The sequence below is a fragment of the Mastigoproctus giganteus genome, chromosome 11, assembly GCF_048544385.1.
Source record: "Mastigoproctus giganteus isolate SK-2022 chromosome 11, ASM4854438v1, whole genome shotgun sequence".
Lineage (NCBI taxonomy): Eukaryota > Metazoa > Arthropoda > Arachnida > Uropygi > Thelyphonidae > Mastigoproctus > Mastigoproctus giganteus.
In genome coordinates this window covers 21,401,132-21,428,964 of record NC_143585.1, presented here as the reverse complement: position 1 = coordinate 21,428,964, position 27,833 = coordinate 21,401,132, and the positions used below count along the sequence as shown (strand labels likewise).

General features: G+C 37.1%; 1 protein-coding gene across 3 annotated transcripts in view; it reads left to right on the top strand.

Moving 5' to 3' along the window:
- Positions 1-27,833, top strand: part of Oatp30B (Organic anion transporting polypeptide 30B) — a 157,989-nt gene that overhangs the window by 46,683 nt on the left and 83,473 nt on the right. For 2 of the 3 annotated variants that reach the window (XM_090385245.1, XM_090385244.1), the window contains exons 3-8: positions 3,903-4,085; positions 5,257-5,404; positions 11,133-11,281; positions 13,821-13,980; positions 22,542-22,732; positions 26,704-26,885. In XM_090385245.1, coding sequence (XP_090241371.1) covers positions 3,903-4,085; positions 5,257-5,404; positions 11,133-11,281; positions 13,821-13,980; positions 22,542-22,732; positions 26,704-26,885 — 1,013 coding nt within the window. The remainder of the gene's footprint in view (positions 1-3,902; positions 4,086-5,256; positions 5,405-11,132; positions 11,282-13,820; positions 13,981-22,541; positions 22,733-26,703; positions 26,886-27,833) is intronic. The other variant, XM_090385246.1, reaches the window with a different exon arrangement.

Below are 27,833 nucleotides of genomic sequence, written 5' to 3'. Positions count from 1 at the left end.
TGTTGTGGTACTATCCTTACAAGATGCACATGTAAGCAGCTAAAGCATGGTGTTGCAGATATTTGTTTCAAGTACGCACTTCAGTTTCTGGCATGAATGACAGTGGATATCACTTGGCCATGGAACATCCTTTGGAGTGATGAAGCCCACTTCTGCTTAAATGGACAAGTGAATACGCATGACTGTTGCATTTGGGCAACAGAAAACCCTCAAGTTATCCAAGAGGTCCCGTTGTATTCTCCAAAAGTGGCAGTGTAGTGTGGATTTACAGCCACATTCATGATTGGGCCATTTTTTTTTTTTTTTTTAACAGATAAAACCGACTGGACCCTGCACCTGTTCCATCACTGGACAGCAACCAGACTGGACAGATACCAGAGCTGCAACAATGTAGGTGCCTTCAGGATACCATATTCATGCAAGAAGGTGCACCACCCCACATCCACTGTTGTGTCCAGAGATTAAGGCAACACTTTACAGACAAACGGGTCATTAGCCATTGTTTCCAGACATCTTGGCTACCACCTATCACCGGACCTCACCCCATGCGACTTCTGGTTGTGGGGTTTGAAGAACCAGATATATAAGGAAGGATGTCAAACTCTGGCAGATCTGAAGGACAGCATTAGACGTCATGTGCTGACTATTATAGTTGACATGTTATGTTCTGCTGTAGAAAATGCTGTTCTTTGAATGGAAACTGTTGTTGACCAAAATGGAGAACACATTGAACAATTGTAGTGCTGTTCAAGTGATTTGTATTGCCACAGTGCCATATAGTGACAAATTTTGTAATTTTTTTTTTTTCCAATAAATGGTAAGCGCATTCTTTATTGTACCTGTTGTCCAAATTTATCTTCAGTACGAGCCTTAGAACTTGCCTCCAGAGAGCCCTCTACATAGGATTACTTTAATTTTAACAACCCTGTACATATTAAATAGGCACCTCCGTAGCCAGGCAGGCAGGAGCAGCATTGCATAGCACACGCTTCTTGATTAGACCGGGGTTCGAGCCCATGACCACCAAATACGGAGGATGTGGAAAGGTCAGGGAATGACCACCGCGTATCCCTGGAGCAATATGGCCTTAGTTGTTAATGCTCCTAAAAACCAAATAACAACAACAACGTATTAAATAACACTTTGTAATATGATTATAATTTAAAATAGTCACTTATTTTAGATTGCTTTAAATTATCACTACAAAGTCTATTTATAGCTTTTTCAATATTTTATGACAGTCTATATTCACGATCACTTGTACTAGTTTCTTCCAACACTCTCCTCAGGACAGCTATAGCTTCACGAGTTTGCCAGTTTTGTAACTGGAATTCGTTCGGGTTCATCTTCATTTTCCTCCTCCTCGTCCTCCTTGGTGAAATTATCAGTAACAGACTGGGCAATTTCTTCATCTGTTAAAGCTGTAGTAACTTGTATCATCATCTATGTCCACCCAATCATTAAACTCCTGTTCAACCCTGTCTTCAAGCTTTTCAATGTGATCAGTATTGTGACTCAGTTGATCACCATGAATAATTAATCCACATTTTTTGAAACAGTTGCTAATGCAGGTTTTGGAAACTTCATTTCAGGCACTGAAATGAAGGTTTTTCAGTGCTCATACTTATTTTCATATGAAGTACATCTAGATGCACTTCATATGAAAATGAGTGCCTGGAATGAAGTTTCCAAAACCTGAACTAGAACAGTTATCTGCTTTGCGATATTGGATGATGTTTCCAAACCTTCATCTATGAACTGGATGATTCTTTGCCTCATATCCGATCCATAAAAGGTGTTAAAGGTTTTTATTATTCCCTGGTTGAGAGGTTGAAAACTAATTTAGTGTTTTTGAGTCACCTTTGGAATAGCTGGGCAGTTGTCCAAAATCAATCCCATTTATGAAGATAATCTTCAAATAAAGAAGCTGTCATCCAAGTGTTGGCATATTCAACAGGCAGCCGTTTTACTCCTTAAAAACGTCTAGACAGTTTACTCTCGCCTATAACTAGTGGCTTCATCTTGATTGTTCCCATCATGTTGCATGTTAAAAGAACTGTTATCCTGTCCTTGATCTTTACTGCAGATGCAGAGGAATTTTTTAAAATAACTCAATGGTCTGGGATAGCCCTATAGCACAACCCTATTTCATCTGTATTAAAAATGTCTTCAGGATTATAAGTGCTTAATGCGGTTTGTTAATATGCAAGAGGAAAAGAGTGGGAGAAAGAATTGAACCTTTGGGAACACCTGCATTAATGGAGAAGTTAGAAGACAGAGCCATCTACCAGTCTACTGCTCACTGGTAAATAGCCATCTACCAGTGAGCAGTCAGAGAGAAAACTGAATACTTAATTACAAAAAACAGTTAACAAATCATAAGATGGAAACTTGTTTAGAAGACCTTTATGCCAAATATGATCAAAAACCCTTCAAGTGTCAAGAGCAATTGCTTGAGTTTCACCAAATTTTTCCGTTGAATTTGTCCATTGATGAGTAACATAAGCTGGTATATCACCAGTGGTTCGAAACTGACTGAATCCATACTGGCAATTATTGATCAGATGGAAGGTTATAGGTAGTTTAGGAGTTGGCAGTTAATAAATTTCTCCATTACTTTAGAAAGAGTAGAAGTAAGCGCAATAGGAGAATAATTGGATGGGAGGGATTTGTCACCCTTTTTCAGGAACTGACTGGATATGAGAATTTCCAAGCAGAAGAGAAAACACTGGTGGAATAAGAAAATGTAAAAAAGGCAACACAGAACAGGAGTAAGCTCAGGGGAACAGGTTTTGAGAACAAGTGGAGAAATAATATCAGGACTGGATGCTTTTTTGGCATCAAGACTGTTCAAAATTTTTCTGATATCCTTTTGACAGATGACCAGATTAAGCATTGAATGGAATGTTTATCAATATCGTAAATACAAGTGAAGAAAAACGTAGGATGCTAGCAAGCTGGCTTTATCTTTAGCTCAGGTAGCAATAGAAGCATCAGGTTTTAACAGAGGTGGGAGTAGAGATAGGCAAAAGTTGCAGTCAATAGCTTAAGCAAGAGACCAGAATGCTCAACTACCATTTGGACAAGAATCAAGTTTTCTACTCTTAGCCTGTTGAAAATCTAGTTTGGACTGATTAATAACTGCTTTACAATTGTAGTGAGCTTTGGTGTTAGCAGAAAATGAACCTGGAGATTTTGATGCAAGCCAATTGTGATATGAAACATTCTCACCTTGAACAGCCTTAGCACACATATTGGAAAATCAAGGTTTAGATAAAAGATGAGATTTTAAGGTGGAGTGTGGAATAAAGGATTTCACTTCCAAAACATCTGATGGTAGTTCGTTCTGGCAATCGCTGTCTCTCTGGTCGAAAGCAAATTTTCACACATCTGTTCTGTAGCCATCCTTTTTTTTAATTTAAGTTCGCCTCCATATGTGTGTTGTCCAAGAAATAGTAAGAATAACATATTTATTAAATTTTTAATAAGTTTACTCAATCCATTTAAAGGGAGTATGGGTGTGAAAGGGGCAACATAAAAACACCATCATAAACCTCTAATTTTCCTAGACAACTTGGGTGTTTCACCTGGATTACAGACCTTCCCTCCTGTAGCAGATCACACCAGAGGGTGAGTAGTATCCCATTACACTGCAAGTGGACATTAATTCTACATTTTAATTTACAAATTGTAAATTAAAATGCAGAATGTTCTAATAGCTGAATGTTGGGAGTGAAGCAAAAATAGCACTTTCTTTATTTGATATATATATATATGTGTGTGTGTGTGTGTGTGTGTATATATATGTATTAAGCTTTGTAACAGTACTTTTAGTGTTTACATTGCTTCTTTGTTATGTCTTGACTTTTTATCTATTGCAACATGAATTTTTCTTTTGCCAGATAAAGTTGAACATCATGGGGCAAAAGCTTCAAAATCAACTGGCGGGATTGGAAAAATGCATGCGAATGACATGACAGGCAAACGACGTGTTAGTGTCACAGTGGGCAAGCGGCATGTTAATGACATGATGGGCAGATTGCCTACAAATGATATGTGTGACAAAATGCATTCTGCTTATAAAGGTATAATAGGGCTATTAAATCTCTCACCTTTTCAGCCTGTAAGTGAACAAAATTTCTTTTATACAGTGGAACCTCTCTACATTGGGGCCATTACTCTTTCTTCTGTTGATAAATGAACAAATCAATCATGGGCGTCCGCATTATATGATTAAAATGAGTTTGTTAAATCCAATTTCCTGTCATTTAAAGACCATATTTTAGGTATCAGATAAAGTAGGAAGAAACATTCTCTTTCACGTTCAGTTGTCACTACAAGACCATAAGTTCTCCACGCTTATGCTTTTAAATTATTTATAGATTGCTTTTTTAGTTTTTTTATCCCTCTACCCTTCCCAAGCATGCATTTTTATTTATCAGTTTCAGTACATAAGTTTGCCATGATTGCTTGTTCAGCTATCCTCTTTTGTTTTTTGCCCCAGAGAAGCTGCTTGAAAGGTTTCCTGTATTTATTTCATCAGCATTAGTGAGTTTTTCAATTAATTTCTGAATAAGTAGAAATATGGAAACATCTTGTAATTAACTTGGACAATCTTTAACAAGAACAAGATAATGAAGTATATCTGCCCATTGGTTATTTGCTTATAGAATATTTGCGATTAAAACCTGTCATGTTTTCATTTCCTGCAAGGCTTCCAAGTTTGCAAAAAATTTTAGAGCAGCAGACAAACATTTTTTTATGAATATGCTTAATAGAACATGTGACATTTGGACATTGGATAAATGAGTTTGTTGTAGAGTGTATAAAGTACTCGATTCACTAATATAAAATTTAAAAAAAAATAATAATAAATAAAAATATGTCTGTGTGTATTCCTATCCTTAAACTTGGTGAGAAGAGTAATGTAAAAAACTCATCTTGAGAAGAATTTTTTTTTTTTTTTGGATTATTTGTAACATGTATTGGATGAAGTAATACCTTCACTTAACAATAAAAGAAATTATTATTAGCCTGATGCTGACTCAACAGACTTGCCTTTTTATACAAGGAAATGCCATCCTTCAGAATTTTTGTGGACGCCCATGAAAGTTTCTTCAATAAACAGTGGAACCTGTCTAAGTGGTGCAAAAAATATATTCAGTTTGCCTCGCATATATAGGTTCCACTGTGTATTATTTTTTATACATGTTTAATTTCTGTATATAATTTTGAAAATTTATGTTGAACTTTTAGAATCTGAAGATGAAGAAGATAGAGAATGTGGTATTTTATCTTTCCGTCCACGCTGCATGCAGCGCTTTGCCAGGATTAGAGTCTTTGTTTTCCTATCATGTGTGCTGGTAACACTACAACAGGCTTTATCTTCAGGTTATTTTAATAGGTGGGTAATTATTTCATTTTTTTTTTCATTTATTATGTATTTATCAATTTTGATTTCTCTCATGACCAAATCATACTTGTTGCTAATATAAGTTATATTGTGTTGGATGGTCAATGTTTTAGTGTGCCTAATTATACTTTTTGCTAATATGTGTTATTTTGTGTTGGATAATCAATGTTTTAGTGTGCATTTCCTTTCACAGCAAGGCAAGAAAAACGATAATGATATTTGCCTACATTATGTAAGCAAATATTATTATCGTTTTTCTTTTTTATGAGAATGATCATTACTCCACAGTTGCATTTTATTATTTTAGTTGATTAAAATGTGTAAAAGACTTATTAACAAGTTATATTGTTTGTTTATTATTCCTTTTTTTTTGAATTTACTGTTGCATTAGGATGTCAAGACTAGAGCATTTCAAAGGTTAAATCCCTTACGTGATTTTATATATAAATGTGTGCATTATGTACGTGTCATTTAGGATTTTTCCTCTGTTTATTGGATACCATGAACATGACGGTTAGTTAGATTGTGCAGGATTATTTTGTTATACTTTCTCTATCTTATTTCTCATTTCTTGTACAGTCTAACAACTTTAGATATAAGGTCATTAAAAACTGGTAGCCAAAACCTTTGGCTTATAAATGGAAATGTTTGATTAAATTTCTGTAAATTCATTTTAACCCAACTATTACAAAATAAAGCTTTTTAATTGTAACACATAACATAAATATTAGCCATAAATACTATAAACTTCAAAATTTGCACTAATTAAATAAGCAAATAAATTTAAATTTCATATTATATCCCAGGACTGTCATTTTAGCAAAGTTAATATATAATTGCTTTATATTCTAGCATATAAGCTGATCTCTCTTTTTCCTTTTTTTTTTTTTTTTCTGCCTTAAATTCATTCATAATCATATAGCAGTAGTAATGACAAATGATGCAAGAAAGCAAACTTACATAGCATCAACCAAAAAAAAAAAAAAAAAGCCCACCTCCATAGTTCTCCCATCTATACCCTCCTAGAATTTGTCTAGTTCTACGTTGAATTTAGACAGGTTTAATTTATTCGACCTGTACTTCCACAGCACCAGGTGGAAGCCTGTTCCAACAATCAACCACTTGCCGGCTCAATTTTTGCCCCTTCTTGTATGTAGTCTCAGCAAGTGGAAGAATACCATTAACATTTAGCTTATTCATTCCATTCGAGGCATTTAAACACTTAAATGAGATCTCCTCCTCAGGTTCCTGGTCTCAAGACACTGTAATTTGCAGAACTGAAGCCTTTCTAGGTAAGTGCATCCTTTTGTTTCCTTCACCAATCTGGTTGCCCTTCTCTGCATCCATTCCAGCAGATCTACATCCTTCCTAAAGTGAAGCCAAACCTGTATACAGTACTCAAGACATGGCATTATACAGTGGGATAACCACTTCCTTATCCTTGCTACCAAAGTTTCTGTATATCATTGACAAAACCCCATGAGCTGTCCTGGCAGCATGTCTGCACTGCTCAGATAATTTCAAGTCTGACTTCACACATACCCCCAGGTCTTTTTCATTCTCCACCACTCTGGGGTTATTGTTACCCATGCATTTGTCAATGTTAAACTTCAGCTGCCATTCCTTAGTTTATTGGCCCAAGTTTTCTAGACCTTGATTACCACCCTGCCAACCTTTGTATCATCTGTAAACTTAGACATTAAGCCTGATATACCTTCATCAATATCATTGATAAATGTTGAAAACAGCAATAGGTCCAGCACTGAACCCCAAATGTTTCTCTAGTTCAGCCTAAATTTATTTAAGCTGTCAACGTCCACAACAACAGTTGGAAGTCTGTTCCAGCAATCAACTACCCACTGGCTAAAGGTAAATTTTCACACATCTATTCTACAACTGTCTTTCCTCAATTTGAATCTATGCCCACTCAGGTTCTTAGTCTGAGCAAGCGGAAGTATCCCGTCAGCACTGAGCCTGTTCAAACCATTCAAGCACTTATCCACCTCAATCAGATCATCTTGCAGGTGCCTAGTCTGGGGATGCTGCAACTTGCAGAACTTAAGCCTTTCTTCATAAGTGCACCCCTTTGTTCCTCTCAACAATCTTGTTACCTTTCACTGTACTCATTCTAGCAACTCTACATCCTTCCTAAAATGAGGCCTCCAGACCTGTATACAGTACTCAAGATGTTGCCTGACCATTGCCTTATACAAAGGGATAATCACCTCCTTGCCTCTGCTAGCAAAATTCCTATATATCATTGACAAAACTCCATGACCTGCTCTTGCAGCCCACCTGCACTGCTCAGAACTTCATATCTGACTGCACAATTACACCCAGGTCTTTTTCATTCTCCACCTCCCTGAGTGTAGTACCACAGAGTTGGTACGTTTCTCTTGGGTTACTGCTAACCATATGCAGTACTTTGCATTTGTCAATGTTAAACTTCAGTTACCACTTCTCAGCCCATCTGCCTAACTTTTCTAGATCCTGTTCCAGTAGCATATTGTCTTTAGTGTCATTTACAACTCTGCCAACCTTTTGTATCATCTGCAAACTTGGACATTAAACCTGATATACCTTCATCAATATCATTGATAAATACAGAAAAGATCAGTGGACCCAACACCGAACCCTGGGGGACTCCATTAATAACATTAGTCTACTAAGAGCAGTGTCCATTGATTACCACTCTGTCTTCTGTCACTCAACCACCCTGTTATCCATTGTATCAACTTACCCTTAATACCAAACTGCTCCAATTTGTACAGCAGTCTTCCATGTGCAACAGTATCAAAAGCTTTCCTGAAATCCAAGTATATGATTTCAAAATTATTTTTAGCATCCAGTTCCTTTGTGACCACATCGTAGTATCCAATCAGATTGGTCAGACAAGACTTCCCCTTAACAAACCCGTGTTGTGTCTGAACTATTGCTGCTGTCTTGTCTGGGTGATTCTGTATCACCTCTTTAACTAGCGACTCCATTATTTTCTCCGGAACAGAAGTTATACTAACAGGTCTATAATTATTTGTGTCACCCTTTGAACCCCCATTGTGAATTGGGGATACATTTGCACATCTCCAGTCCATGGGAACCTCCCCTGACTCTAAGGATGCTCTTATAATTATGGCTAAGTGTTTGCTTATTTACTTCCCTTGCTTTATATAACTGGATTCTTTATATAACTGGTTCATTATAACTGGATAGATTTCATCTGCCCCAGGTGTGCCTTTTTTATGTTTAACTTCAACAATTTCTCCTCCATTTTCCTCTCAGTTATCACAAAATCATTTAGCTCCCTGTTAGAGTTTGATAAACTTCTGGCATTCCCCTCCTTGAATAACTCCTCATGTGTGAATGTAGATGCAAAATACTCATTCAGTTTATCAGCTACTTAAGCAGGATCATCAATAGTCAAACCATTTATGTTAAGTGGACCAATTGGATTTATCCTCTTCCTTCTAGTGTTTACATAAGTAAAGAACTCTTTGCTGTTTTCTTTGCATCCTTTGCTACAGATTTGTAATCTGCCTTCGCCTGCCTAACCTCCTTTGTGACTTGATTCCAACTAGCTTATATCTGTCATAGGCTTCTGTGTTGCCTGATAGTTTATATGCATCCTATGCATTTTTCTTCTCTGCCACGAGCCTCATTAATTCATGCGATATCCATTTATGCCTGAACCTTGAACAGTATTTCTTAGTTGGTATGAAAAGTCTAGTAGCTTCCAAGATTGTCACTGATGGTTTCCCATTTAGTATTCACCGTTGGTAACATCATTAGTTGATCCCACTCTATAGAATTTAAAAACTGTCTGAGACCTCTGTAGCCATCTTTACGAAAACAGAAACCCTTCCCCTTACCTGTGATTGTAATTACATCTTTAAGTAAATCCCACATCAGTACACTGTTGATCACTGTCACCTAGTGGCTCCTTTATCTGCAGATTCCTAATGCATGCGTTATCACTGCTGATAATCAGATCAAGGGTATTACTCCCTCTGGTTGCCTCTTGAAAATGTTGCTGTAGAAAACAATCCTCCAATAAATCCACAAAAGTCTTGCTATCATGTGAGTGACCAACCCACAAGTTCCAGTCAATCACTGTTAAGTTAAAATCCCCCATTACAAGACATTCTGATTTATTGGCCCATTCTATTTCTCTGCACAACTGTTCATTTTCACTAGGTCTATAACATATTCCTGGCACCTCTGTAGCCAGGTGGGTAGGAGCAGCAGTGCATAGCACACTCTTCTTGATTAGACCAGGGTTCGAGCCCGTGACCACCAAATGCGAAGGATGCGGAAAGGTCAGGGAATGACCACTGCATATCCCCGGAGCAATATGGCCTTAGTTGATAATGCTCCTAAAAATCAAATAACAAACAAACTTAACATACTCCTACTCTCTTTTTCATTTACCAGTGTTTGTCATGCCAAACAGACTGAACTTTGCACTGTCCACCCCTTGTCAACTGGATGCACTTCCTTAGATTTTGTTTCTTAACTTACAGCATAACCCCCCTCCCTTTCTGCCCTGTCTGTCCTTCTGTACACATTGTACTGTTCAAGATAAGAATGTAGCATATCACAATGGCCTATAACATAATCTGCAGCTTTCCTTTTTATTTACCTTAAACTGTTCTGAATCACTCTAAACTCAATTTTGAACAATCTAAGAGTAGAAAATTTCTTGTCCAAATGGTAGTAGAGAATTCTGGTCTCCTTTCAAAGCTATTGACCACAGCTTTTGTCAGCCTTGTGCTCATATTGTTGCTAAAACCTTATGGTTCTATTACATTTTCCACAGAAAACAAAGCTGACTTATTACCATTGTACTTTTCTTCCATCTCTTATCTACAAGCTTAATAAACACCCTCTTATATCCAACACACTCTGCTCAGTTCCTCCTATGGTCTTATGACACAAATTCTAAACAACCCTGATACCAAGAAAGCTTCAAATCCTGATGGCATTTCTCCACTTGTTCTCAAAATTGTGATTCTGAAATTGCCCCTGTTTTATGTTGCCTTTTTCTGTTTTCTGACTCTAAAAATGAAATCAGAACCAAACCAGACTAAACAGAAAACGTTCTGGCAGTGCTAATTCATATGATGCAATCATACAAAGTTATTTACTTAAGTACTACAACATTCAGATTTTAATAACACCTAGAAATTATCAAAAGATTTTGTTCTGAAACCAGAATAATGGAAACTGGAGGCATATTTCATGTCAGACTTATGGACAGAAAATCATATTACTTTGTGAAAGTGATTTATTGAGAGAGCATGTGAACCTCTTGTGAATTGATATAATGAATATATAGCTGATATGGTCCCCTAGTTTATGCTTATTAGCTTGCATAGAAACATTTTGTTAACCTAGTTTTCTGGAATGGAAACAGTATAGAGTTATTAAGAACAGTATTAACAGCATACAGTTAGAGTTGACCAGAATTTTAAAATGTTCTTTCTCTGGCAGTTTTTGCAGGAGATTTTCAGAGTTTGAGATATTGATAGCTTCCTATAATTTTCACTTTCTCCTAGAAAAATTAACGATAGTAGGTTTTTAAGAAGTCATTGATATCAGATATTTCTCTCTTACCCATGTCATAATCAGATTATTTTTATTTATTGTATGCTTATTTAAATAAAAAGTTTAGATATTAGTAAAATATCTTAAGCTGGTCATATTTAAAATTTTCCCATAATAGTGTGATAACAACAATAGAGAAGAGGTTTGATATACCTAGTCGAATGTCAGGAGCCATAGCTAGTACATTTGAAGTGGGTAATCTACTGACCATCATTTTTGTCAGTTATTTAGGCAGTCACAGACATATGCCTGTGTGGATAGGGAAAGGTAAGTTTAAAAAATATAATATATTTATTTTTAATTACTTACTTTTTGTTTAATTGCTTACTTTCCCATCACACGGGTATGGTTCACTTTGACCAATTCACACCTCCCCCCCTCACTCTGGGGGGGAGTGTAAATTGCTTCCATCTTTAGTCTCCAATGTAGTCTGTATTCACCACACTCAGCTAATTTCACCGATTCCGGTCCAAGCATACAGTAAGTTGTCAAAAACCTGACTATATTCCTTTATCTTAAGGTACTTTGTTTAAATTTCATACTGGGCTTTTTGCCTTCATTTTTTAATTCAAACTTTCATTCAATTTTTCTTTAACAGGATTTAATCGCATTATTTTAGCTTTTTAACTTTATTTAGTTTTTATTTGTTTGAATTTTATTCCTTCCTTTTGGTATCTGTCGGGACGTATATGTTTCATACATATAAATCATAACAGAAACAGAGACCCTGCTTATTGCGGTGGATCCTACAGTTTTGGCTGCCAACCTTTAGAAGAAGTAGTTAAAGTCCTAGGACCTACTGTATTAGGTACCATTTTTGTTATCATTATTTTTATGTCAATTTTCTGAGCAATGCAGACGGTCTGCAAGAGTAGCTCATGGTGTCTTGTCAATGATATACAGGAATTTTTCTAGCAGGGATAAGGAGATAATTATCCCCTTGTATAAGGCACTGGTCAGGCCACACCTTGAGTACTGTATACAGGTCTGGAGGCCTCATTTTAAGAAGGATGTAGAGCTACTGGAACAAGTATGGAGAAGAGCAACAAGATTAGTGAATGGAACAAAGGGTTGTGACCAATATGATCACAGAGGAAATTAACAGTGTGCTCCTCGCACTAGTAGGCTACCTCAAACAATTTGGCCTTAATATCAACCCAGCAAAGTCTGAATGTATGTTCTACTCATTGAAGAAAGAGCCCACAACCATCTTGCCAAAGATGAATGCAGTATCCATACTTCCTGTTTCATATCTTTAGATTTGGGGGTTGTTTTTGACACAAAGCTGACATTTAACCATCACATCGAAAAACTCATCAGGCAAGAGGCCCACTGAAATGGAGAGAAAAGCAGCACCTGCATTATGTCTCAGACAAGGTTACTGCAACAAAATGTCAGGACTATCAAGGACTTGGTGTCTGCAGCACCCACGAACACAAAACCCATCTGGGCAGCAGAGTACTGGCTCCTCAAGTGGATAACCTACAAACACAGGATACCACCCCAAGCCCATATGACTGAAATGGCCCTGGGAATTCCCAGGCTGCCCTCTCTCATTCAAGAAAGGAGTCTGGTAATCACGATAAAGAATCTGACCTGTCTCATCACATCTCCTTCATTCTGAGATCTCTGTGGCTGGAGGATTCCACCTGTCCAACTCCGAGCCACCCCAAAAAATTTGCCCACTGCACTCGTGCCTCCACTTATCAGATCGCTTCCTATATACCAGATACTCGGAAGAATCCAGGGCATCGATGCCAACTTAGAGAATTTTGCTGTTAACTGACACTATAGGACGAGGATTCTGGGTCCCACACATCTCATTCCCTCCAATCATTCAGCATGGACAGAGGGTGTCCTCGAAGCAATCTAGTGACATGTAAATTCACAACACATGTTTCCTCCAGTAAGGAATAGTCAACGACAGTCTGAAAAATGAAAAGCCTTCTCTTCATCGCATCCAAGCCAACCTGCCCGGCACTTGCCACTTTGATGCTCTGATTAATTACCAGGCATACCGGGAAAGGAGCCAGCAGTGTGTGCATCAACTGCCTCTGTTCATGCTGTTCTCTCCCACGAGATACAAAGACAAAAATCGGGACTTTCAAGTGTCCTTTTGTTAATTAATTTAAATGTTACTTTACACCAGTATTATTTAATGTAATTTTTGTGTAACCTAATGCCATTATGGAAGTTATTGTTATCGTCTTATTAATGTCTTATGTCACTTGATATTATTTCATTTAATTTGTTTTATGTCCTATATCACTTAATGACAATTTATTTATTTCTGTAATATATCTGCTTGTTATCATCTGTATAAGTGTTAACCACTGGCCTTTTAGCCGTGAAGGGACATTGCAACATGATCCATTCATGTAACTGTCACAATTGAAGGTGATGCAATGAAAGATTCTCTTTATTTAAATTTTTTTTTTTTTTTAACTATTCTATTTTATCATTAGTTACTTTTAAAAGTTATCATCTAATTAATGATGTATGAAGTCTCAAGGTTCTACACACATGATTTACAATTCTCTCATTATGTGCTTAGGTAATTTTGTTAAATGTTCAAATGAAATATGTACAGAATTCAGTGTTGAAGACTGGTGCATGAAGATAATGAGTTAATCAAGATTTGAATCTAAAATATTAAAATAGAATTGCTTTATGTGATACTAACTATACAAAAAGATGATGATGAAAGTGATTAATGGAAATTTTATTTAAAAAATTTTTCTTTGTTGCTTTTACCATTGTATAATTGTTTTATTGATTTGTATAAAGCAACTTTTAACATATTCAGGTATAATTGTGATGGCTGTTGGGTCCTTTGTATTTGCTGTACCGTATTTTCTGGATATCAGCATTTCATCACACAGGGAAGTGATTCACAATTATAGCCATATAGAGCAGTACACTTGTCGCTTGCCTGCCCGAGTACAGACACTTTCAGCAGCACCAGGGTAAGAATTATTTATATAAAAGTAATTTATTAATTAAATTATCATGATTCCATTCAAAGAATTTTTTTAAAAGCCTTATTACCTTTTTATATACTATACTAATGTACTAAAATACTTTTAAATATAGCTTATGTAATTCTAACCTAAAAAGCTAACTCAGGTCAACAAGAACATTTTTTTATTGGAAAAAAATGTGGACCTGATAGATCTTTGGATGGTAATTCTACATTGTTTTCTATTTTCTTCTGTCATGTCTACTTTTTTATGATGAGACCAATTACACGAATGTGATGAAATAGGTATATAATTTGCGCACCTGTTCAGCCAACCTACATGACTATAATTATTATTATAGTTATTATAATTATTATTTATATGTTTATATTTGTGTAATTATTTGACTATATCTGTGTCCTTGTTATTTCGAATTTAATTATTTGATTATAAATTGCTTCAGGTAAGCTCTGGTGAATTCATCATCATTCGTTTTAAGAAGGATGTAGAGCTGCTGGAATGAGTACAGAGAAGGGCAGCAAGATTAGTGAATGGAACAAAGGGTTGCTCTTATGAAGAAAGGCTTAGGTTTTGCAAATTGCAGTGTCTGGGGACTAGGCACCTGCAAGATGATCTGATTGAGGTGTATAAAGCCTTGAATTGTTTGAGCATGCTCAATGCTGATGGGATTCTTTCTCTTCCTCAAAATAATTGCCTGAGAGGGCATAAATTCAAATTGCATACAGGTCTGGAGGCCTCATTTTAGGAAGGATGTAGATTTGCTAGAATGAGTACAGAGAAGGGCAGCAAGATTGGTGGTAGGAACAAAGGGTTGCTCTTATGAAGAAAGGCTTAGGTTTTGCAAATTGCAGTGTCTGGAGACTAGGCACCTGCAAGGTGATCTTATTGAGGTGTATAAGGCCTTGAATGGGTTGAGGAGGCTCAATGCTGATAGGATACTTCTTGCTCAGATTAAGAACCTGAGGGGGCAGGGCATAGATTCAAATTGAGGCAAGACAGTTGTAGGATAGATGTGCAGAAGTTTGCCCTTAGCTAGTCGGTAGTTGATTGCTGAAACAGACTTCCGTCTGTTGTCGTGGAAGTTGATAGCTTAAATAAATTTAAGCCCGAACTAGACAAACATATGGAGTGACCAGATGGGCAAAATGGAAAGATTGGTGGTTTTTTTTTTTTTTTTTTTTTGGCTAATGCTGTATAAGCTTGCTTTCTTGCATCATATGACTGTTGGTGCACTATGTCCATAGATGCCCATGTGCCTAAAAAATTCTCAAACAAACAAACAAACACATGCCTGTGTTAATGATGACTCCCAGTGGTTCTTGAGATCCCCATCAATTTTTTTTCCAGGCTGCTGCTCATTCCGATAGAAGCAGTGCAAGAATCACTTCCAGCTACTGTTGATCTATTAGTGTGTGTATCCTCACAAACTAGCAGTTTTCCGACCCACCTAACACTGCCTCAATACCATCAGCAAATATTCTTTCACCCATTCTGTTTAAGCATATCCCATCCATTCCACAACAACAGGTGGAAACCTGTTCCAACAATCAACAACTTGCTGGTTGAAGGCACATCTATCCTGCAACTTTGGAGGAAAGTGGTAGTTAAGGTTTGTTAAAATACTCAAGTGTCATTCAGAAGATAAAATGAGCAAATTAAGTTTTCTGTATGTCTGAAAGCTTTGTATGAAAATCTTTCTCAGATGTATGCACAACTTGGTTTGCTTGTTTTTAAAATTTCCCTATGAAAACAATACTTTCACAGAGATTACATACAAGTATATTTTTTAGTAGTATATATACTTGTACATCTATTTCTGGTCTTAATAAATTTATTACTGAGCATGCATGCCCTTTTGATTAATATCTGTAATTTCTCTGCATGTGCAGAGAAATTACATGGATGCTGTACACAGACATGCTGTGTACAGCATCCTTTGGTCGTTATTTCGAAACTTTCAGCTCTGTATGTATAAGTGTTCATTAGAAAATCCGTAACACAATAATAGGTGTATGTTAAAATTAGAAAAGAGGCCTTGAGCATTGACATAATATGAAAGTTCTTGCAACAACTCACTAAACACAAACATTTTTAATTAAAAGAACAAGTAGCAATTAAATACATAAATAAAATGAGATATAAAATTTCAACTAAAACCAAGAAAGCAATAAAAAAATTAAAAATAGTTAAAAACTGAAAATTTTAAAATAATATGAAAGCACTAAAATATATAAATAAATTACTTTTGTAATAAATTCCTTCATCACTTTAGAAGAATGGTGTAGCATACACTCATTATATGTGCATCAAACATGTATCCAGATCCAAATTGGTCTGGATCATATGCAGCTGGGGGGGGGGCTTCATCACTTTAGAAGAATGGTGTAGCATACACTCATTTAAATAGGATGGCTGGTATATGTGCATCAAACATGTATCCAGATCCAAATTGGTCTGGATCATATGCAGCTGGGGGGGGGAAGCACAATGTTATGCAGTGGCTGCATTATAATAAAATCACCATTGCTCATCACAGCATAAGAGTACTAACTCCATAATAGGGTGTATGTGTTCCCATTGGGTTAATATTAGAACCTGCCACAAACAAGAGTTCTTATAACCACAAGCAAGAGTGTAGAGTGTGTTTAATGTCAAACGGCACCAGGGGTTCCCCCCCATCTCCGCATAGTATACATTGTGGGTGCGAAACAGAACACTGTCAATGCCAGAGGTTTAAAAGTGTATGGATTTTGTATATATTTAGTGTCATGTGCCTTTGTTCCTCTGGTCATTTAGCCGTTGGGCCCCTAATGGTACCCAATGTTATCCACAATCTGCCTCGTGGAGGCAGACCAGGTACACCAGTATTTTTAAATAAGTACTCTGGCAAGTCCTGCCACCTAATTTCCTGAGATTTCAGTAGCAAGGACCAATAAAAAGGGGGGGGGGATAAATAGGGTTAGCTGAGGTAATTAAAAATTGTGTTAATTAAGTTTGGGTGTGGGGTACGATTACTAGGGGTTGGTTTGAACACTAGTCATGTAAATTTTTAAGAGAGCAGGGGAGAGACTGAAGTCTGGGGGGAAACAGACAGAAATATGGGGTCAATAGAGAAGGCAGCCCCAAGGTGTCAGTGGGGCAGGCCCATGCCCCACCGGAGGGAAGGAAGGAGGAGACAGAGACCGTAAGCTCCCCCCCCCCCCCGATAGGAGGAAAGGGGAAGAAAGGACCATGCAAGGGAGCATGGTTTTGAGAGCCAAGATGGCCTTGAATATCAAAGCTGTGGCAAGTCTTCTTAGGAATTCCCATTCAGTGAGTCCAATTTGGTCTAAGAAATGTCACTTATAGGAACGGTGTCCCATCTTCCAGTTTGTCCTAGTTATGGTCTGAATCTGGTCGCACTTGGGATGCCTGTCCCGTCCAATTGTCACTTAAAATGTAGAGGGTCCATTCAGTGAGTCTGGTCCAGTTTTGGTGGTCACTCTTGGGACTGATGTCCTGTTCTTTGTGGTGATGATGACGTAATGATTGGTTGGTTTGCACTTTTGTTATTCCATCCTGGTTCTTTCAGGGTGTGTGCGGAGAAATATGGCCTTAGTTGCTAATGCTCCTAAAAACCAAATAACAAACAAACAAACTTTCAGAGTGTGTGATTTCCTTGCGACAGGTTGACCACAAGCAGTAGTAAAAATTATGGGTGCCGTCTAAAATCTCAGTATTAGAGAAAAAATCAAGATCATCATGCTGCTTGTGCCAACATTCCACAACAGCAGAGCGTGTAAAGTTCACCTCATTACTAACTTTCCTCCATGCTCTGAGATATAATCAGTAAGTCTCCTGCCAGACTAGCTCAAGTTATAAATCCCATGATGTGGATACTTAATAAACAGAGTCACTTTGTAAAACAAATGGAATAACACACTTCACTTCAGTAATTATAGATTGCAATTTCTTGCCAGGGAGCTGTACACACAACCAAATATGATAATAATAGAAGACATTATGAAATGTTGAGATAGTGTGTGGAGGTAGGCCAGTGTAACATGCATCGTTCCAGGCTGCACAGATTGAGGTGAGTGCTCTCATTTTGTGAAGTCTGATCTAACTCTGGATCTCAACGTCCCTGTCCATAATTGAGTTTGAGTGTGACTGAATTCAATTTAGCACTGCATATGCAGTGCTATATAGGTACTCTGTGACATGTGATGACTTGTAATTAACCTGAACACATAGGCTTTCTGTATACTGAAATTAAATGTGGGGTCCTACTTATTGCACCAAGACATCCAAAAAGGAAGAACATAATTGGCTTCCAGCTCCATGGTAAATTAGATAAAATGTGATAGGAAATTTAGATACTGGAGGAGCTGCACCTCTAACTCATGAGGGATGACTGCAGAAAGATTATGCTTTCGGTCAGAGGTGCTGCTCCTCCAATATCTCAAGTCCGTATCACATGTTATCTAATTTACCATGGAGCTGGAAGCTGGTTGGGCTCTCCCTTTTTGGATGTCTTGGTATGATGAGCAGGATCCTATTTTGTAACCTCAGTAGATAGAGAAGCCTGTGTTTGCAAGTCAGTTTGTCATTTACAAATCTACATGTGTTCTATTAAATTGAGCATTGTTCAACTCTCTGGCAGAAGTTGCAATCTATAATTACAAAAGTTATTATAGATTGCAACTTCTATATCTGTTTTTCCTTTTTTTTTTTTTTAATGAAGTGGTTCAGTTCATTGTGCTAAATGATAAACTGAACAGATTGTGGCATTTGTTATGTTGATGAGTGTAACAGGAGATTTGTAGATCATCTCTTGGATTACCAGAGGGTTCTTGCTGAGGTCAACTGTGCATGTTCCACTGTTGTAGAGCATTATTGGTGTAAGTAGCTCATAAATCTTTATTTCCACTTTAACATTGAGATTTTAGACTGTTCCCATGATATCTGCCATCAGACATAGAGGTACTCCATATACATGGCAGATACCATTATTAACCAAAATGGGGAGGCACATCCATCATATTATGGAGTCAATATTACATTGATTTACATGAATTACAACAAGATACCTTGCATTCCATCGCCATCTCTACACACCAGCTGACACCAACCGCGGGGGCCGACAAAGTGCCACAATTCATGGTGAAATGCCTCAGTCTGTTCATCCTCCAACCGCTCAGGTCCATCTTCAATGGAATTCTAACCACAAGAATTTTTCCTAAAGCCTGGAATAGCTACCTTGTCAGAACATGTCCAAAAGTTCGAAACGCCACTCTACCCAGGCACTTTCGGTCGATATCTAACTCCTCAACGTTCCTGAAAAAAACTATGCTGCCCACCTTAACGAATCAGATTCTTGGGGATAAGCCACCACAGATCCACTATGCCATCTGAAACCAATCCACAGTGACGAACCTCCTTGCAAACATATGTAATATATTGTCCGCCTTTGAACAGCAAGAGGAACTCACAATAATCACGTACCTGGATATTGAAGATGCCATCAATGTGTTGGTGCTCCTCCGCTTACTGGACGACCGCTATCTAATCCAAGGTAATATCTTCTGGTTCATAGCATCACTCCTCTATGATAGGGTACTACAGATCGATGCCTATGGACAATTGCACAAGAAGGCGATCTCTGCTGGTGTTCTGCAAGGAGGAGTTCTATCTGGTTTATTATTTACAGCTATCATTGCGCCTCTTGTCCGTAACAATGTGAAAATCATCACATATGCAGACGATATAAAAATTCTAATGCCAATTCCAACAGTTACCTTGAAAGCTTCAGCAAGCATTAATAATAGTCTCATCAATGTCGCCTCTTACCTCAAACAGTATGGATTTGATCAATCCACAAAAAGCAAAACTAATGGTGTTCTCTCAGACCAACCCTCTCAGATTACCATAATATCCAAATTTCTTTGAACGTCAGCTCAAAAAAATTTGGATATTATGGTAATATTTATTGAGGGAGTTGTCTTTAGAGTCATATTGATGTTTCTGGCACTAGAGTTTCATTTAAAGAAATACTGTGTGAGCTTCTCCTCTGCAGTGGTTTATTGGGTTCACCAGCCCCAACACTCAATGGAATTATAATATCTGCCACTTCTACCTATGCAGATTTGGGAATAGTATTTGACCCAAAACTTCGGTTTCGTGCTCATGTAGACAAGCTCATGACCAGAGCAGCCTCTCTCTCCAGTGGGTAGCTAAACAACTAATTTATGTAAAGTACCTGCCCGGCAACCCAAAGGTCGCGGGTTCGATTCCCGCCTCGGGCTTGGATCAAAGTACTGCAAAAACCTTGGGGGGTGCAATATGGCCACAGAAGCCGATGTGCCAACAACTACCAAATCAAAAAAAAAAAAAAAAAAACTAATTTATGTCGAGAAGCCTTGTATAATTAAGAAATTTATCAGTAAATCTATTCTCCACTCCTCTATGCTACTGAAGTGGGCATCAGCAGCTACTACAATGAAGAAACCAATCCTCTCTGCAGAATTCTGGTTACTTAAATGGGCTAACTGGAAAGATTGTTTCCCATCACAGGACAGAACTACAGCCTTAGCTACTTCACTGGGGATGCAGCGACTGCCTGATATCATCAAAATACGACGACTGATAGCTACAGTTAAAATAATCACGGGCCAGATCTCAACACCGTCCATTTGGGATTCGTGTTACTGGCAAATACCAAAGCCAGAACTTTGGTCAACCCCAATGCTCTGCTCGAGTAATTGGAGGCTTCATATCTCAGACCGCTTCCTTCCAAACCAAATGCTAACGGAAGCACAGTTCCTCGACTCTGACTTTCATAGGTTTTGCAGCAATAAAACCTACAGAAAAGAAGTGTTAGCAGCTCGCTCCAATCCCAAAATCGAATAAAAACAAGTTCATGCACCCTCCATGCCATCTGCCAAGCTCTCCTGTGCCATGACAAAATTTGTTTGACAGAGAAGTGCCATTCATGTATATTAGATATTTTTATTGTAAATATAACTGTATGATATAGCTTGTAAATATAGTTAATACTGCGTAATGTGAGGAAGTGTAATAACCTGTTTACATTTTTAATTTTACAGTATGCACATAACTAATTATCTGTTCTGATGCGAGCCCCTGGCTGTTGACTGTGACGGGACAATTGCAACTTCACTTAAATCTATGTACATTGTATTCATTTAGTTCAAATAAAGATATTCTCTCTCTCTCTCTCTCTCTCTCTCTCTCTCTCTCTCTCTCTGATGAGTGATGGTGAATTTATTATAACACAGCCATTGTGATGTGCTAACCCAGAGTCTAAAAAAAAATCCTTCTTTGCACACATGTGCATTTTTTTTTTTTTCTCCCCACCTTCCAGCCACACATACTAGTTTGCATCCAGACAATTATTTACTGCACACGTCTACCCATTCTCTTTAAATGATTATATCTAATGTGATCCTTCTCAGCTGATGAAGGAATATTCTGTTCCAAAAGCTACTTTTTTTTTATACATTTTAGTGCTTTTATACTGTTCTTTTTCAGTTTTATTTTTTATTGCTCTTTAGTTGGTCATTGCAAAAGCTTTTGTATTAGATGTAATATAATGGCTGAATAAAATCAGCAGAGAATTACTTTGTATTAGAACGACAAGGAAAATGTAAGAAATTAATTGTACACCATCCGAAATTTGGCTAAATTAGTTGCCAGAAGGCATTGAAATGGAATCCTATAGGGGAAGGCTATTATGATGTAGAGGATAACTTGGAAAAGTATGCAAAAAAAATATGGGTTCATTATCAACATATTTTGTACTATGGGTGTATACTACTATGTACACAAATCAATCCTGAACTGTAAGTCTGGAAAAAATCATAGGTAGAAATTAAACAAAGTTGCAGTGAATAGTTTAGTGGAAGTCTGTTTTATAGGTTTTGTGCTTAACTTAGATTAAAAAGACTCCTCCCTGAAAGCAGGATTGACAAGACCTTATTCAGACATTAACTAAGAAAAGGTAAGAAAGTAAGTGACGTTCAAAGAAATTTGAATATTATGGTAATATTTATTGAGGAACTTGTCTTTAGAGTCATATTGATGTTTCTCGCACTAGTTTCATTTAAAGAAATACTGTGTGAGCTTCTCCTCTGCAGTGGTTTATTGGGTTCACCAGCTGTTCTTCTTAGAAAGGGCCAGATTCAGATTGAAATAATTCTTTGACTTCAAAGAATATCAGAGATTGAAAGAATTCTTAAAGACCTTTTTAATTGGGGTTGTAGTTAGCTGATTCCAAATGGGATGGAGTAAAATTTCTCTCCTATGAATTATTCCTAGTTTTTCAGTCAGAACAACTTTCAGAATCAACTCAAACGAGCAATCATGTACACAAAAATAAGTAAAAAATTGCATCTAGTACCATGAACTAGTGCACTGTGATCAAAGTAGTTACTCTATTGAGGAACCCCAACTGACTCGCTTTAAACCATGCTAATTTGATTTAGTAATTAGTTTTTAGAAATATAGCTTTCTATAATACTGTTTGTTTCCTTTTTTTCCCCCTTTAGATTCATAAATGCAGCTACTGCTTCAGTTGATGATGAAACGTGTAATGAGGGAACTTCTTCCAACACCCTCTATATTATGATTTTTATGTTATCTCAGGTATTAATTGGCTGTGGAGGATCTCCCGTGTTTACATTAGGAACTACATATATTGATGATCATGTAAAAAAAGAAAGTTCTGCAATGTACATAGGTAAGTCTCTTCCTTTACTCATAGTAGTTATAGTTAGATTATCCAAATACTAAATATACACAGGTCCTAATTATTTAAAGGATTCTTGATCTAAGAATATTTTTCCTGCTTTGTGTAATTATTTAGCATATTGAAAATAATGCTATTTATTTAAATTTTGTAATCGATATATTTTTATTATTGTATTTATGCTTAGTAGCACAAGGGCTTTTACTGAGTTTTTGCCACGGTGATAGACAGATAAACAGCTTTATGAGCTTGGCAAATAAAGGGGACTTATTTTTGGTGAAATTTTTTTTAAATTCTTTGACTAAAGAACTTAAATTGTGATTAAAATAGAACACAGTGAACTGCACATGAATGTAATAGAAATGATTATTTGGTTATTAATCATATTCTTTTCTAAATGGTATTCTTGCACAGGCAATGAGGTTGTGCTAAACACACTTTAGTGTCACATTTTAGATGAATAATGATCTTAAAATTTAAAGATAACTTATATACTGCTATGTATAAATTGCATCTGATGATGATCATTAAACATAATTTATATATATAGCACTATAGTAGTGTATTTTCCTATGTATCCTAAAGAATGGATGTACTTAAACGTTAAAAAAAAGTACACAGGCAGTGTACTTCGTTTGAGTCTTACCACAAATCATTGCTAGTACCAGAACCAAATATCCAGAGTACAGCTGAATTGTATGTCAGTCAGGGTGAGGGAGAGGATTATTTATTATATAGTAAAATATTAACAGTTCAGTCAAGTCAAGACTCACGGGATCTGAGGCTGTGTCAAGACTAGGGACAGGGTCTATCGAGGTCAACCAGATTCCTATGAGTGTCAGAAAATTACCAAACATGTTAGAGGTTTAAATGGCCAAGAAATGGAATTATGATGTTAGAAGAACTGATTTTGCCAAAACCATGAGAATGAATTCAAGGGAATACAGCACATCAGTTCAGAATAAATTAATTTTAAAGCTAAGGTGGTCACTATGGCTCTACAAACTGTAGTGACCACCCTAGCTTTCCACCTTGTGCAGGTTAGAAAAGGGATGGGGCTTGTATATGCATCAGCTCCAAACTTCATAGCAGCGGTTGGTTGAGAATCTGATTAGGCATCCTTTCCAAGTTTATTCTTATTATTAACGATTGAAGTAGAAAGACTACTCTAAGCAATCAGTCTTTGATAGACAATTTTTCAAGTTGCCTATCAAAGACTGATTTTTCTGACAAGCAAATGACTATATAACAGGATAACACATGATCAGAATGTAATAGATGCAACCCTTGGCAACCACTAATGGTACTAAACACATACGCACACATCAGTATTCAGAGAAACAGAACATCCTAAATTAGCCACTGCATAAGCTGATTGCCAACACTCATTGTGTTCTAGGATAACTTCCTCCTTAACACAGTATATGTGGATCTTCCATTGGTATCTATTACATATAATTGGATTGCTTCCAACTAGGAATGAAGATAGCATCTATGCGTGCAGGCCAAGATCTCAGTGTGAGGATACGGATAAATTAGCACGATGTTCCTTCCAGTAATCTCCAGTGTACTAGGCCTTTTTACTAATACCTATACATTGTTTCTCTCTTAAATTAAAGATTATATACCCTCACTTTTCTGTTTTTAATATCCGAGACTTCATTCATAATCCTCTATTTTAGCACTCCATGACCATTCCCTGCTATTAGTATTAACCAGGGTGCAAGGAAGTGTTAGGCATTTGCTGCACTAGCCAAAAAATTAATGAAGTAAATAAAATTAAACTGTCTATATTTTTTCTCCTCATGTGGGTACAATCCAGCTGACCTCTGAATGTTTCCAGACCATCAGCTTCAACCACCAGAAGTAACTAAGGGTACTTGTGCTGTGAGCCTTATGACACTATCAAGATCCCAGATGATGATCAAGTCCCGAATATTTCCCTCATGTAGCTCTTTCCCTGACATGCTAGTATAGTAACACTTCTCTAGTTACATATAAAATTCTTGCTTATACTGACCAGACAGCAAAATGAAACTTGAAAAAGTTAACTGAGATGGTGTCTATTTGTTTGCTCATTTTGACAACAGTAATGTTAAATTAAGGAAATAAAATAAAGTCTGTGTATATAGTGTCTAATAAAGATGTGCATACTTTTTCACCATAAATATTTAATGTATTTATTGTGGAACTTAATATATATATATATTTTTGTCTTTGATTAGTGTTTTGTTGGCAAAAGATGGTGTTAGTTGTGAAATGATACCTGTAATGTAAAGTGTACATGTGACGGCTGGACATTTGTTGTTTGAATAATGCAAAGCTATTTTAAAATGAAGTAAGGTGAACTCCTAGTTTAAACTAGAAGTCTTCATTTCTAGAAACATGACAATGAGCGTGAAGTTTTTAATGACAGTCAAAATGTGAATTTGAGATGTATGCTATTGAGAAAGTCTTCAGTGATTTGCATGATCATCATATGTTTGTTGTTGTTGTTATTTGGTTTTTAGGAGCATTAACAACTAAGGCCATATTGCTCCGGGGATATGCGGTGGTCATTCCCTGACCTTTCCGCATCCTCCGTATTTGGTGGTCACGGGCTCGAACCCCGGTCTAATCAAGAAGCGTGTGCTACCCACTGCTGCTCCTGCCCACCTGGCTACGGAGGCACCATGATGATGTTCATCATGAAAATTTGTAAGGCAATCTACTTGAGACTGGAATCAGCAGAACAAATGTATGTTACATTCTGAAGAGCTAAGTGTAAATTTTATGCACACAATATGAATGAAGATGATACTCATCACCAAGTTGAGTTTTGTAAATGTTTAAACTGAAGATGGATGAAGATTTTCAGACTAGTGTTGTTTTGTTAGATGACACCATATTCAAGCTCAGTGGTACAGTGAACTCAAAAATTGTGTATATATTGGTCCTCTGATAATCCCAGCATTCAAGTAGAGAAGGCAGTGGATTTTCCAGGAGTGTGCTGTATCTCATCCGGGAGAACTGTTGGACCATATTATTTTGACTGGCACGCTTATTGGTAATGTGTACTTCCATATGCTTAATATATCCATTGTGACTGCCATTTATGAGATGTATGGGGATAAAATGATTTATTACTGTCAGCTGGGTAGAGCACCCTCCCACATTATCACCATGATGCCAGGATTATTATTATTTCACAAACCGATGGATGTGTTGGGTATACCTCAAGATTACCTGATTTCACCACACTCAACTTATACTTGTGGAGCTTCTCAATGGGCGTAATGTATGGTAGAAAATGACCAAACTTTAAAAGTATGAAATTAAAGCTGCATGTGAAGCTGTCCTACCAGTTATGCTGTTCAATGTTTGTTATTTAGTTTTTTGGCACTGAACAGTACCTAGATGCAAATAATGATGGATGATTTGAACATCTATGCTAGTACACTGTGTGGTATAGACTATTGCTTAGGTGTTCATCCACTAATAATAGTTTCTGCATTCCATAAGGAATTTTAATTTCTGAAATGTGTGTACACCTTTTTGAGACAATGCATATAAAATACTACAGTATAAGGAATGCCTAGAAGAAATTTCAGAAGCGAAACTCCAAAAATCATCTGATTGATTTAAAGATGTTGTTCTCTATAGCAACATTTGTTCCCGTCAGTAACAGACAAATTGAAATTGCCCATAACAAGGCACTTTCTCTTGCTTGCACAAGAAAAAATTGAAATCTGCAAATCAAAACTCACATCCATACTTTAAGTCTTCTGGGCTGTAGTTTATACCCAACTGTCCTTTCTCATTCGTGTTATGGCATGCCTTATTTTTGTATGGTATACATCATAATTCAATATCAATTGTAATAGTTGTAGTATTAATCATTTATTTATGAATTGTTTTATGACAGTGAACTGCAGTTTGATAACAGTAGGATTAATGTAGAAATTTTTCTTTTTGTTTAATAGGTTGTATGTACAGCATGGTTGCATTTGGTTTGGTATGTGGATTTCTACTTGGAGGGTATTTGCTCTCTATAAATGAGGATTTCCTGCATGGCTCAATATCTATAACTGAAATTCCTGGTGATCCACATTGGGTGGGTGCATGGTGGGCAGGTTTTGTAATATTTGCAATTTTAATGATATTGGTAAGTAGTCTTTAATTTTATTGTTATTTCAGTTAATTCCTTTCTGTTCTTGTTTGAATTATATTTCAGAACATTGAATACATAGATGTCACTCAAGTTTTGTCCCCTTTTTTTTCCCCCTAAGAAAACTTATCGAAAAAACTGAAAATTGGTGATTTTTGCATATCTTGTCTACACTCATGAGCCAAAACATTTTGACCACCCTTGTCTCCTTGAGTGGATGCATCTCACAGCACCTAGGAGTGACTTTACCATTGGTGCAGCATGAGTAGTACCTGTCAGTTTGTCAGTATTGCCCATGCAATGAGGAAAGCGAAGAACACAAAAGTTTTTGAACGGGGAATGATTTGTGGTGCTAGGAAGGTTGGGCCAGCATTGATAGCTGTTCAAGGGACACTGTAGTGAAGGCATGGCAGGAATGGTTTGAGAGGAACATGCAACCATCCAATGTACCAGGATTGGGAGACCACCACTAGTTGATAGTCAGGGTGAACAGCAGTTGGCACATGCTGACCAGGACAGAAAAATGTTTCCTGTCCTGGTCAATGTTTTCAAGCACACCATCCAGCCGACGTTCTTGTGGATAGGCCTACAGAGTAGGTAACCTGTTTGTGTGCCCATGTTAACTGACAGTCATCAACACATCTGCCTGTAGTGGGCAGCACCATTCCAGGACATTGGATGACTGGAAAAAGAGTCGCCTGGTCCAATGAATTAAGGTTCCATCCTCATCGCCAGTTGATGGATGCATATTCAACAGCAAGCAGGCAAACAGCTGCAACCAGACTGCACAGTTGGATGAAAACATGATGGTGGAAGTGGGATCATGGTTTTGGAGATGTTTTCATGGACATTACTGGGTCTCTTGGTCCCCATTAAACAAATGTCAACCACCAGATCCTACCTCAGCATTGTTTCAGACCAAGGTTTGCCCTACATGGTGCCCAT